This window comes from Bombyx mori, chromosome 10 (assembly GCF_030269925.1).
Source record: "Bombyx mori chromosome 10, ASM3026992v2".
Taxonomy (NCBI): domain Eukaryota; kingdom Metazoa; phylum Arthropoda; class Insecta; order Lepidoptera; family Bombycidae; genus Bombyx; species Bombyx mori.
The window spans coordinates 16,920,921-16,933,890 of record NC_085116.1 but is presented as its reverse complement, the minus strand read 5'-3'; the positions used below and the strand labels follow the sequence as shown (position 1 = coordinate 16,933,890).

Genomic DNA, 12,970 nt, shown 5'->3' with positions numbered 1-12,970 from the left:
ACAAACAATTTTTACATTCGAACATTAACGAACAAACGACGAACAAATAATTAAAAATCAAAAAAATCCGAATATCAAAGAAGGGAGGCCAAATTCATTGAGCCTTGAAATACGTTGCTAAAATTCTTTGATAATTTAGCGAATGGGTAGTCTGTGAATCGTACATTTTTTTTTGTTAGTGAAATTACAATTTGCTTATTTTTACATAGGTTTTATAACATAACGACCGCGTAAAAGTTAGGTAACTCAAACTTTTAAGTCGTGGCCTAAAGGATAAGGCGCCCGGTGCATTCATAACGATGCATTGGTGTTCGAATCCCGCCGGTAGGTACGATTTTTCCAATGAAATACGTCCATTACTAATGTTCCACGCTGACTTCCACGGTGACGGAATAACATCGTGTAATAAAAATCAAACACGCAAAATTATAATTTGCATAATTACTGGTGGTAAGAAGTCTTGTTAGTGCACACGGGCAGGTACCACAACCCTGCCTATTTCTGCCGTGAAGCAATAATGCGTTTCGGTTTGAAGAGTGGGGCAGCCGTTGTACTGTAAAAATTGAGATTTAGAACTTTTGTCTCAAGGTGGGTGGCGGCATTTACATTGTAGATGTCTATGGGCTCCGGTAACCACTTAACACCAGGTGGGCCACGAGCTCGTCAAACAATAAAGCGAAAAAAAAAATTGTATGAAGTTGGAACAGCGCTCCTAGCGGCAAACGAATTTTTCAAGATTGTCACCACTCTTTCTGGCAATCTGGCCAAAGAACTCAAATATCCTCTTGAGGCAGATGGTAGAGAGCTGTCTTAATATGGATATGTTTGACCGATATGTTGTTCACGGGATTCGTAGCGTTTTCTTCCAGTATCACATCTCGAAGGCCTGAATGAGGTGGCGATCAGCTGATTTCAACTGATACTTAAATACGTTTAAATAGATACACATATGAATATTAAACAACCTGATAATGACCAACCAAACATATTCATCACGCGAACACGATCTTCAGCGCAACGGTCAGGGGTGCTAACTACTGCACCAGTCAGTCGAATTTATAAAGATTAAGTATGGAAAAAAAAGATTGATTTTTATAAAAATGTATTTCTTTCATCTAAAGAAAAACCACACCAAATTTAATAGTTCATAGTGTTTTATTTTTCACAAAGCAAATGTATTACATCTAATATTCGTTTAGGTCCTCTAGTTCACTGGACTCTCAATAAATAACAAACATTTTTCTGAGACTAAAGTGCATCCTACCTCGTCTCGTTTCACTTAATTTCATCACAATTTATTAATGTCTCAAATTAATCAACTTCATTTCATTTTGTTTTATATTTTTTTTCATAAAACTGAATAAAGTGTAAACAATATGTAAATTGGCTGTATGGTATGAAACTTATACCTTTCTAGTTAGAAAAATGGGACTACTACTTTTGGCGGGAAACTTGACAGTGTGATGATGACATTTTAATAATGACATTAATTTGCTTATTATGAAGTTTATAGTTTGAAACAATAAATCCTATGGAATTCGTCGTGTGTATATTACATAGATTGGTTGAAGTGTTTAAACAATTTGTATTTTGAATTCTTTCAACTGACATCCGTTGTGCATAGTTTTCATGTTAATTACCTAAGCACAGGAATGATAAAAACTGAAAAAAAGACTCGACTTAAAGTAAGATACACTATTTGAACCATAATTAAAGAAACTCAAATAAAATGCCTGATATAATGATATCCGGTATTCCCGTAAGTTTTCCCTTCGACCCTTACGATGTGCAGAAAGAATACATGTGCCGTGTAATTGAGAGCCTTCAGAATAACACTAACGCAATATTGGAGTCTCCTACCGGAACTGGAAAGACCCTTAGTCTATTGTGTTCATCATTAGCATGGCTACTAGTGAAAAAGGCTCAACTGCAAATGAACGCGCAGGTCGGTAATTTTTCAGATCACAGCGGTTTTACTGGCAAGTTAATAGATAACTTAAAATCTGGCACTGGAAAATCCAAGGATGCGTCTTGGGGTATGCCTAAAATCATATATTCTTCCAGAACACATTCACAATTAACACAGGCTATGCAGGAATTGAAGAGGTCAAGTTACAAGCATGTCAAAGCTGCGGTCTTGGGCTCCCGAGATCAGATGTGCATTCATCCTGAAGTTTCGAAAGAACCAAACAACAACAATAAAGTAAATATGTGCCAACTAAAAGTGAAATCTAGAACTTGCTTCTTTTATAACAATGTTGAATCTAAAAAGGATGACAGAGCAGTGAAAGGTGATGATATTTTAGATATAGAAGATTTAGTAGGTGTAGGAAAGAAATTAAAATGCTGTCCATATTATTTATCGAAGGAGCTAAAACAAGATGCTGATATAATATTTATGCCATATAATTATTTATTGGATCCAAAATCAAGAAAGGCAAATGGAGTGGAACTCATGAATAACATTGTTATTTTGGATGAGGCTCATAATGTTGAAAAAATGTGTGAAGAATCTGCATCTCTTCAGATTAGGACCACAGATATAGCTCTGTGTATTGATGAAATAACACATGTCATGAAGAGCTTTAGTGAGAATAGTGAGGAGCAGATAGATGCAACAGTTGATAGTAACCAACCTAAAGATTTTACTTGTGATGATTTATGTATACTGAAAGAAATGATGCTGGCCTTTGAAAAGGCTGTAGATGATATAGAAGTTGGGAGAGAGGGTAGTACATATCCAGGTGGTTTTATATTTGATTTGCTGTCCAAGGCTGAAATCAGAGATCATAACCAAATGGCCGTGATAACTATGATTGAGAATCTCATTCAATATCTAGCAACAGCAAGTTCATCACCCTTTCAACGCAAAGGTGTTGGGTTGCAGAAAATTGTAGATCTTCTAAATGTTGTGTTTAGTGGCACTAGTCATTCACACAAAGAAAGGGTTAAGCTATGTTACAAAGTACATGTACAAGTTGAGGATAAAAAAAGCAATAAGAAAACAGAAGGTTGGGGTGCACTGAAGCCGAACAGTTCTAAATCTACAGAGAGGATACTAAGTTACTGGTGCTTCAGCCCTGGTTTTGGCATGAAGCAATTACTTGAACAGAATGTTAGAAGCATAATATTGACAAGTGGTACTTTAGCACCTTTAAAACCCCTCATATCTGAACTGGGTATTCCAATAGGTGTACAGTTAGAAAATCCACATATTGTTAAATCAAATCAAATATGTGTAAAAATTATTGGACAAGGGCCAGATGGGGTCCAACTAAATTCTAATTATCAGAACAGAGACAATCCTAAGTATATATCCTCTTTGGGAAGAACAATATTAAGTTTTAGCAGAGTTGTACCAGATGGACTTTTAGTATTCTTCCCTTCATACCCAATCATGAATAAATGCCAAGAAATGTGGCAGTCTGAAGGAATTTGGACTAATATTAACAGCATCAAACCAATATTTGTGGAACCGCAAAGGAAAGATACATTCAATGCTATCATTAAAGATTACTACAGCAAAATAAGTGATCCAAGTACACGGGGTGCATGTTTTATGGCAGTTTGTAGAGGTAAAGTGTCAGAAGGGTTGGATTTTGCTGATATGAATGGAAGAGCTGTGATAATAACTGGGTTACCATTTCCTCCTCTTAAGGATCCAAGAATTGTATTGAAGAAGAAATATTTAGACGAATTGAGAATGAAAGAAAAGGACTTTTTGTCAGGAGACGAATGGTACTCTTTAGAAGCAACTAGAGCCGTCAATCAGGCTATTGGCAGAGTTATAAGGCATCAGAATGATTATGGTGCTATTCTTCTGTGTGATAGCCGATTCAACAGTCCAAAATTAAAAGGTCAGTTGTCAGCTTGGCTACGTAATTACATAAATGTGTCCAATAAATTTGGTGAGACTGTCAGTGAAATATGCCGCTTCTATAAGAATGCTGAAATGGCATTGCCTGCTCCAAAACTAAAGCCGTTGATGTCAAATGAATCAAACAGACAACAATCTGTCAATGTTGGTGGAGTATCATTTCCAATTACAGTTGCTAGGACTGTTAAATCTACTAAAAAGAATGTAAGTCAATATCCAAATTCTAATGAAGTGTATGCAGATTTTTCAATGGATTTCTACAAAAATTCTCATTCTTCAGCTTATGTAAATGAATTTCGACCAAAACAAACAAAAGATTTATTTAGTGCTCTAGATACAAGTGTTGAAGCAAATGAATCTTCAACTCAGAGTTTAGTGGCAATAAACAAAAGAACTGCTGAAGACAATTTATTAGCAAATGTATCTAAAAAGAAAAAATACAAAATTAAACCCTTTGGTTTTGATGAAAATTTGAAAAGTGAACCTAGTAACATAGTAGAGAAAACTGCACCTACATCACTAGTAGATTTTGTTAAAGAAATAAAGGTTTTATTACAACCAGAACAATATAAATTATTTCAAGGTTCAATATCAGCTTATAAAAGAGAAGGGGATTTTTCAGCATTTGTGACCACCCTAGGTAATCTATTTGAAAACAGAAATATGTTTTATTTATTGAAGGGCATGAAAAGATTTCTTAAAGAAGAACATAAAAATAATTTTCAAGCATATTGTGATAAAGTTAAATTTGACACATGACATTTAGGTTTTGTATGTTTAACTATATTGTGAAAAGTTCCTTGTCTAAATTTTACATTGGCACCAGTAAAAATAGAAATTATGTGGGAAGTCATTATGCAAAGCCTTTTAATAGCTATTTCATTAAACATTTTTATTTTAATCTATGTATTAACTCAGAACTATTTTTTATAAATTTATATATCAAAGTGTGGTATCTGATAGAAGAGCAATTTTGTATTAACATGATAGGCAACTAGATATGTAAATTATGTTCAATGCAAAAAATAATTTAAATATTTGCATGCTATATTGATGTAAAAGATATAAAACATGGATTTGAAGTTTATTAAAAGTTTTAATGCATACCCAATGATCACTTTTTATGATCAACAATTCTAAACTAGAAATAAATTTTTATGCAATATTTCAGGAATTTTGTTACCAAGAACTTAATAATGCTCAGGGTTGATCTAGCTGTAATGATTTATGCCAGTCTTAATTAATACAGCCAAGGAGGTGTGGTGATTAACTTATTAAAATTGTGAAATTGATATAGTATATTTATGTAAAAAATATTTTAAAAGTAAATAAAACATGAGAATACCTAAGCTAGTTTTATTTCTAATCATAGTCAAACATCATTTCTTCCCTCATTGATTTTGTTTCCTATTTCCACTGAGTTTATTCTTAATATTGTTTGTTGTGCTCTTTGAAAATTTATTCTCATAAATTGCTTCCTTCTCTTCTTTTTGAAATGGGTTCTAGTGTGGGATAATCCCTTAGAAATTATTGTAGCGGTAACCGTTACTAATCCAGGTTGGACCAATGGGCGGCCAATAAGCGAGAAGTCTTTAGTGGCAGCAACAAGTACTTTATCCAATGTTATTTGATCACCGATGTTTGGTGGCCAGTAGCCTTCGACGACAAGGAGATCACCATCAGTCACGCGCCACTGTTTACCAAGTATGTGGACAATTGCAAAATTTCTTGAAGCATTTTGTTCGATCAATTTATTACATGTAGCGATGACCTCCTTCGATGTTTCTGCTACAGATTTGTTTTCAGATGGGACTAAACTTGTTACGAATCTCGATAAAATACCACCTGAAATGTATTTAATTTGTAATTTCATCTTCAAAACCAGGTTAAATTTGAATTTTAGTTGTGCTTACCTTGTGTTCCACCAAATATATTAGCGACCCTTTGCAGTCCCGATCGCAGAAGTGCCATGATAGATGATAATTATTTGTTATTAAATACTTCAATGTGTTTAAAGTTAATTCCTTCCCATTTAAAAATCAAAACATTTTGGAAATTCGATAACCTATTTCAATGACAGTTAACAATTTTTTCATCAAGTATATTGACAGCGATGTTTCTTTGGATAGGCAAAAAGATCGTTGCTCATTATGCCAAAGCTTGTGTAACAAAAGCCATAGCCACGTTATGAATCAAAGAGAAATGAATTTGATTATGCAATGAAATTGATTGAATCAATATTAAGCGCGAGTGACGAAATCGAATTAAATGAGGTGAAAGAAGACAACATTTTAAGTGCCGGTAGATGGAATTTTTGGAAAATCCGAGAAGCGGCGTCCAACTGCTTTGTTTTATTTCCCAATAGTTGTGAATTTTCACAGATGCTAATCGTTTAATAGGTTAGTTAATACAGGTTTAATATTAAACGAAGAAATACTAAATTAACCAAAGAAAACCATTCACCCAATTTCGGTCTACATGTTTATGTTTATCTAACAAAAAAACTTCAGAGTGCACATTGTTATAATATAGAGGTGTCATTCTATTTAAGGATTTTGACGGCAATTTTTTTTTCCTGTCTAATCGTTGGTCTATTCCCATTTCGCACGCACCGGTAGATCACCGGGACCGGGCTCAACCTGAGAAAATTGTTAGCAACCTATCAACAGCATTGTTCCTATCAACAGCAGTTCTTCGGTGAATCTAGGTACTACCGGATCGCAATTGCAACCCACTAAGAAGATCCGGCGAGATGGACATTGATACGCAGAGTTAATGCGGCTTGCTAGATTAGTTCACCCCTCGCGCCACACTCAAATAGTTCCTAATTTTTAATGTAGATGTCATCACAGTCACAAGTGATTTACAAAAAGCATGAATAGAATACACTAAATAATTAAGAGACTAAAATTGGAATTGATTTATAATGAAGGAAATGCATATGTGTATTGTACTACTTAGAAAAAAATCATACATATTTTTTCTAATGCAAAATGTTGTTTATATAATTTATTTATCAATTCGTCATAATAATGAGAAAATATTTGTTTTTCAAATTTATTTATTTATTTATTTGTATATTTATTTATTTATTATGATGGGTTACTTCATGAGCCATTTATATATTATTATAATATGATGTATAAGTTTATTTTTTTAAATTATTTCGCTTTAATTTCTTAATATGATTTGGTTAGTGTTTTTCACAGTTCAATACCTTAAAGACGTCCGCTAATGTTCGACCGCTTTTATTGCGATTCGATTCTCCCAGTGTCCGAGGACCGGGCGGATCACGGGCGGGAAGCTTCGCAGCGAGCCAAATATCTGGACCATATCTCGTATGTCCTTAGCTTTTTCATTAGCTATGAAAGACATAGAATATCTACTAATAGTAAAATTAGAGCTTAGAAACAATTCTGGAGGTTGAAGATAATGTGGAGGAAAGTAGAGAGGTAGTAAGGAGTGGCTGCTGTAATATTATCATCATCATCATCCCACAGTCGTCCACTGCTGGACATAGGCCTCTCCCAATCCACACCACTGAGCCTGGTCTTCGGCTTTCCTCATCCACCTCTTGCCGGCCACCCTTCGGAGATCATCGCACTACCTAGCAAGAGGGCATCCCGCGTTACGTCTTCCGCAGCAAGGTCTCTACTCGAGAACTTGTCTATTCAACAAGGGCAATAAAAAAAAGAACTTCAGCTTGCAGACTATTTGAGCTGTCTTGATGACTTTAGTTCTCTGTCGAGATAAGGGGATAGTCTAGCAGTAGAGGTGGTCGGTATCGCGCCACCTTATCTCCTAATGAATAGTCGACTATTTTTATGAAAGATCTTCTCTACCGTCCGAAGATTTAAAACATTAATCAGCTCTTAGATCTTAAATGTCCAGCGGAGGAAGATTATCCGTGGTCCACAACATGATGAAAGGCAGTTCTTATATGACAAACAACTTAAATGACACTTTTGATTAGCACTACATTGATGAATCAGCTTAGTCCACCTGGTTTTTAAATTGCTCCCGGGATCATAGACATCACAACGTGAATACAGCCGTCCGTCTTGAGAAATAAGGTCGAAATCCCTATTAGATTTATAGAGAAGTAGTCCCGTTGTTTCTGTTTTTCCTACCCATGCTGATAGCCTTGAGAGGCTATATCAGCTTACCCTACCGTGTTTAGGTGAGCTCACGGGGCTCAAACCGGAGAGTTGCTAACACTGACCCTAGCAAGAGCAGTGCTTTGTAGAATCTACCACCGGATCGGAAACGCGACCCACTGAGAAGATCCGATGAGAAACTCAGTGGGCTGTGTCTGTCGTTAATGGATCAGGAGGATCTGTGATGACGTGCTTTGGGCGACGTCGACGGTTTACCATTCGGTGTACAGGATCGGGTATGTAGTTTCCAGTGGCCACGACAAGAGGGTTCTCATGTCGTGCCGTCTTCTCGAAGTGGCGCAGCGATGCCGACTGTAGATACTTACTGACGGGGTCGAGCTCCAGGTCATCGTGGAGAACCACGTTCCTCAGGAACTAATTGTCCCACGCATCACATCAGTATGGCCAATGAAAAATTTTTTGCAGCTCAAATAGGTGGTATCTATCAGCGTAAGTTAAAAACACATCCCAGAGAAACAACCGTGGTTTTTTATCCTTAATATCCGTGGTGTGCCCGGGGCTATTAAATCCGGTTATCGGTTTTCCTTTGCTCGTATTTTGACGCCACGCCTTTGATGTTGACCAATAGCCTCCGAACGTACTCATAGATTCAAACATTCCGATCCTTTAGCGAAATGTAACGATTGAGGTGTTACATGAGATTCTGAAAAGCCTTTTGATAGGAATTTTATTGGTATCTGAAGGTTAGGGCATAGCAAGCCGTGAAAAAAACAATCGGCTGACCTACAGAGGAAAAAGGGGTCCTTAAAACTTTTTGGTAAATTGTGTAAATTTTTTTGCTCACAGCCCACCTGGTGTTAAGTGGTTACTGAAGCCCATAGACATCTACAACGTAAATGCGCCACCCACCTCGAGATATAACTTCTAAGATCTCAGTATAGTTACAACGGCTACCCCACCCTTCAAACCGAAACGCATTACTGCTTCACGGCGGAAATAGGCGGGGTGGTGGTACCTACCCGTGTGGACTCCCAAGAGGTCCTACCACCAGTGATAATATCCAAAGGCTCTGGATTTTTGCCGCGTCATATAGTCATGCGTTCCAGTTTGAACCTGAATTTGAATTCCAAGTGAACCTGATAGTGTAGGACACAAATGAAACCTCAACCTCATGTTTCAAGGAGGGCTGTGACATTCACGTTTTGACGTCTACCGGCTAGGTAACCATTACCAACCAATGGGTCAAGAACTCTTGTATACTTTCATGCATGCAATAAAAAAACAACTTAAATGTAAGTATTGGAAAAAAAATATGAAACCCAGGAAACTTTTTTTAAGCTTTTTTTTTACTCAGGAGACCTATATTTTTGTGGCTAACTATGTAAGTTTTCCCGGATAAAAATTAACCAAAAATCTGATTTCAAGATGTCTGCCGAGCGAATTCTGGTCATTATCTGTTTAGCTTTTTGACAATTTCCCCGGATATGCAATTAAACAGACAGACAAGTTATAAAGGAACATATTAATTAGTTTGAATAAAAAAAATCATTATATTGAATTCACAAAACGCCTGTTCTATATTAAATTTTATGTGCTTAGGCGCATCCCAAAAAAAGGTTTTTTGGCAAAACTTATTTTACCACCCACATCCTTCCCTGTGAATACCGTTTCCCAGAAGGCCGTTTGATTGTCAATTTTTTTGATCTCACGAATGATTCCAACGCTTTGGTCTCCGTAAAAGATCTCATGATTTTTTTGAATTATTTGAATTATCTCATCACTATTGGCACAGAGTTCATCCCATTAACTGGAACTAACGTGCCATTTGTAGTCAGTTTCTTCTTAACATTATCTATCCGGCATTTGCATGAGCTCTTCCCCGAGTGTTTCTATATATTATACTCTAAAAAGGTTTCACCCGCAAAATTGTTATTCTTGGTGAATTGGAAAATTGGCAGACGCGACAACTGATAATTTGGTTATGTGTCGCTCGCAGTTACTTCAAGATGTTTTAAGTAAAATACACCTCAAATTAAATAAAGCACACCTTAAATCACAACGAATCTTACTAAGCCTTAGCTATGTGCTCGCTTAGTAATCTTCCCCATTATCAACAGAATATAAATATAATTGCTGACTAAGCTGCCTCTAATACTTTTTTAACTATTTATTGCAAATTATTATTTAAGTTAAATTAGAGTGGATTTGGTTTTTGCCGCGGAAACACGTCCTGTTTGTACCACTTATTTTAAATTTCCTATTTCCAATAAATCAGTGAAAAGTTTCTTTTCACTCCGGGCCGTAACAGTACTAGGATAGAAGTACGTGTGTTATATTGCTGTAGCTAGGACCTCTGGAGGTAATTTTTTTTTACAATTTTAATAATGGGCAGTGTTGCGACGTTGGCGCTGGCGTTGTTGACGTCCATAGGCGTCCAAAAGTGTTTATTCACCGTCCGGTGGGCCGTAAGCTCATCTACTTGCAGTTGCGATTTCGTTCTTGTTTCGGCACTCAATAAAATACACTAAAAAACGAGCATTCACGATCCGCGATCTCACCACCGCGTGTTCAAAAACTGGATCAGTTATTAAAAATTCAAATTTAAAAATCTCTGGTTCGGCTATCTCTGTTGCTGTCTATCAATGTGTCCCGTATCGTAATTTCGGTTTTATGAGTTTGACTTTTTCCGCCGCCCTTCGGGGAAGCTCGGCGGCGTCTGGGGCGCGTCGCCATGGTAACGAGAGGGCACGACGCTCTCGCACGGAGCCTTCGTCGCCAAAAATAAACACGAGGCCTCCACCGTTCATTGTCCGGAGCAAGCCAAAATAGCTCTAATGTCTACGTGCTTAGTGCTCTAGCGAAAACGTGTTCTGTCGAAATACGAGAGAAAAGACTTCAACTTCAAATTCAAGGTAACACAAGAACGAATTTTGAATACCAATTGCGGGTCAAAAAACAATGGATCAATCTCGGCTGTCAGGTGTCGCTTTTATAATATTGTAGTCGAAACGATAAAGTTGGAAAACGGGCTTAGTTTTTCTTAGAATCGAGTTGAAGTTGGCGGGTGCGGGGCACGGCGCGGAGGATGCGCGCGCAAGGGTCGCGCGTCAGTCGCTGGGCGGCGCGCGGCCGGTCGCGGTCGATACCTGGACGCGGCTCGGGCACGGCCATGGAGCACGTCGCGTGCTCGCGCCTCCCCTCGGTCTAGTGCCGCCACCATGAGCGCCCGAACCCGCAGCCCCTGGCGCCACGTGCGCTGACACCCGTCGCGGTCCAGTCGCGCTCGTGAGCCCGGCTGCTGTTCACGGGTGAATGCTTCCCGGCCGGCTCTTTTGCTCGGTGGACCGAACCCTGTATGTTCATAAGGACTTGAATAAGTGTGCCATGTCGACGTCCTGATGTTGCTGAATATTGTCCCGTTACAGTGAGAGGTATGAACAACCAACCAGTGTATTTTAGTTGATTCCCTATCACTTACCGGAGGCTTCGTAATCCGAAATCTATCACTCTGATAGGGAGCTGAGCGAGTGTGTTTAGTGCTCATAAATTTCTCCCTCGACAAGTGGAAGTAGTTTACGAGATTGGCTGCTAAAGGTGTGGGGAGATATTAACAATTTCTCTCTTCGGCTGCCGAAAATTATTTAAGATAACAGAAGATAAATAACGTTCTTGTGCAGAGAAACGATGTATTTTCTTTAATTGTGAGTTACATTATTTATTGAACTTTACTTGACGAATGGTGAACTAATGTATGTGTTTGTGAGTATCATAGATTACACATATCGGGAAATATGAAAATATATTTAATACATTTGATCAGCACGCGGACGATTCTTGAGATGAAAATCAGCTAACGTAATTGAAATTACTCCCAAAAAGCAGGCTATTTGAAAACAATATTCCTATAACTCCATATTCATATAATAACAATATAAGCCTCTTCACGAAATATTCACAGTAATTTAAATACATATTTTCCAATTGATATGTTTATGACAAACCTGTGATATTGACACGATATTGAATCTCTAAGATATTGAAATAGAGCAGGTGTCTTTTTTTGTTAATTTCTAACCTTTCCAATACTTTTATTTTATAATTTTCTTAATCACGGATATTGGGGTATTTTTTATTTTTCTTTTTATTTTGATCGCAAACGTTAATAAATCTTTGTTTTATGATACTTTTATATGGCACGACATGCTTACCAGTGAACCAGAGAGCGTCCAGTGTACGGCAAGTGAAGCATGCTTAATATATCTCATGCTACAAGAGTAAAGAAGCACTTTATTTTACATTCACACTAATAATATATGAAGTAAATCTTCAACTGACTTTTCGTCAATGTGTTTCTGTTTCACAGTTCAAGAACCGATATAAGTTATGTGCGTATAAAACTGTGTGAACGTCGCCTAGGGAATTATTTTTGTTAAAAAGAAAAACGTGGTGTCCCGCCAATGTCGCGCACACTTGACAGTCCCACAAATAGTGCAATGCATCAACTGCTTTATTTACAGAGTTTACAAGTAAACAAAATTGAACTTTCAGTCTGATATTCCGAACGTATAAATCGCGTTTTATTTATTGCCCGTTTGTGTTTTGTTCGAATTGATCTTCAGAACATCAGAACCGATTGAAAGATAAATGTATTTTTCGAGAACAATATAAGACAAAACAATGTTCTTACGGAAAATAGAAAAAACTCGGTGCGAAATTTGAACTCGGGAAATTCAACTGGAGTCGCGGGCAAATTAGGTCAGTGGTAAGATTAAGTCGGTAATTAAGGTAAAAAGACCTTAACTAGGAACGAATAATGTCGAAGTAAGAGTACTAAGCCGTGGTGGCTAGATCAATGCTTAATAAGAGCCGGACAGATTATCTTGTAAGATTCTAAAATGAAAAAAAACTTCTCTAGAAATGTACTGTTATTTCTGAGCCTTATAACGTGTCTTAAGTCAAGGTTCATTAAGCGAAG

General features: G+C 37.2%; 3 protein-coding genes across 4 annotated transcripts in view; 2 read left to right on the top strand and 1 right to left on the bottom strand.

Annotated features, from left to right (window-relative positions):
* The first annotated feature begins 1,381 nt into the window (after positions 1-1,381).
* On the top strand, positions 1,382-5,226 carry LOC101736870 (regulator of telomere elongation helicase 1 homolog). Of its 2 annotated transcripts, XM_021351046.3 has the most exons (2): positions 1,382-4,517; positions 5,049-5,226. In XM_021351046.3, exons 1-2 carry the CDS (start codon positions 1,730-1,732, stop codon positions 5,069-5,071), a joined length of 2,811 nt encoding a protein of 936 aa, XP_021206721.1. In that variant the 5' UTR covers positions 1,382-1,729; the 3' UTR covers positions 5,072-5,226. The 2 variants fall into 2 exon arrangements, with proteins under 2 accessions (XP_021206721.1, XP_004921666.1); XM_004921609.5 differs by having other exon boundaries at positions 1,730-5,226.
* Positions 5,158-6,124, bottom strand: LOC101736166 (large ribosomal subunit protein bL21m). The gene is made up of 2 exons (XM_004921517.5): positions 5,791-6,124; positions 5,158-5,722 (listed from the first exon to the last, which is right to left on the bottom strand). Exons 1-2 carry the CDS (start codon positions 5,846-5,848, stop codon positions 5,250-5,252), a joined length of 531 nt encoding a protein of 176 aa, XP_004921574.1. The 5' UTR covers positions 5,849-6,124; the 3' UTR covers positions 5,158-5,249.
* Positions 6,125-11,095: 4,971 nt separating this feature from the next.
* LOC105841880 (disintegrin and metalloproteinase domain-containing protein 11) overlaps positions 11,096-12,970 on the top strand; it is a 576,915-nt gene continuing 575,040 nt past the window's right edge. Inside the window, exon 1 of the mRNA XM_062670757.1 lies at positions 11,096-11,426. The gene's annotated coding sequence lies outside the window, so the exon portion shown is untranslated. The remainder of the gene's footprint in view (positions 11,427-12,970) is intronic.

Coding starts and splice junctions, on each gene's coding strand:
- LOC101736870 (XM_004921609.5), top strand. CDS start 1,730: ATGCCTGATATAATGATATCCGGTATTCCCGTAAGTTTTCCCTTCGAC.
- LOC101736166 (XM_004921517.5), bottom strand. CDS start 5,848: ATGGCACTTCTGCGATCGGGACTGCAAAGGGTCGCTAATATATTTGGT. Junction 5,723..5,790: donor TATATTTGGTGGAACACAAG/GTAAGCACAACT, acceptor AATACATTTCAG/GTGGTATTTTATCGAGATTC.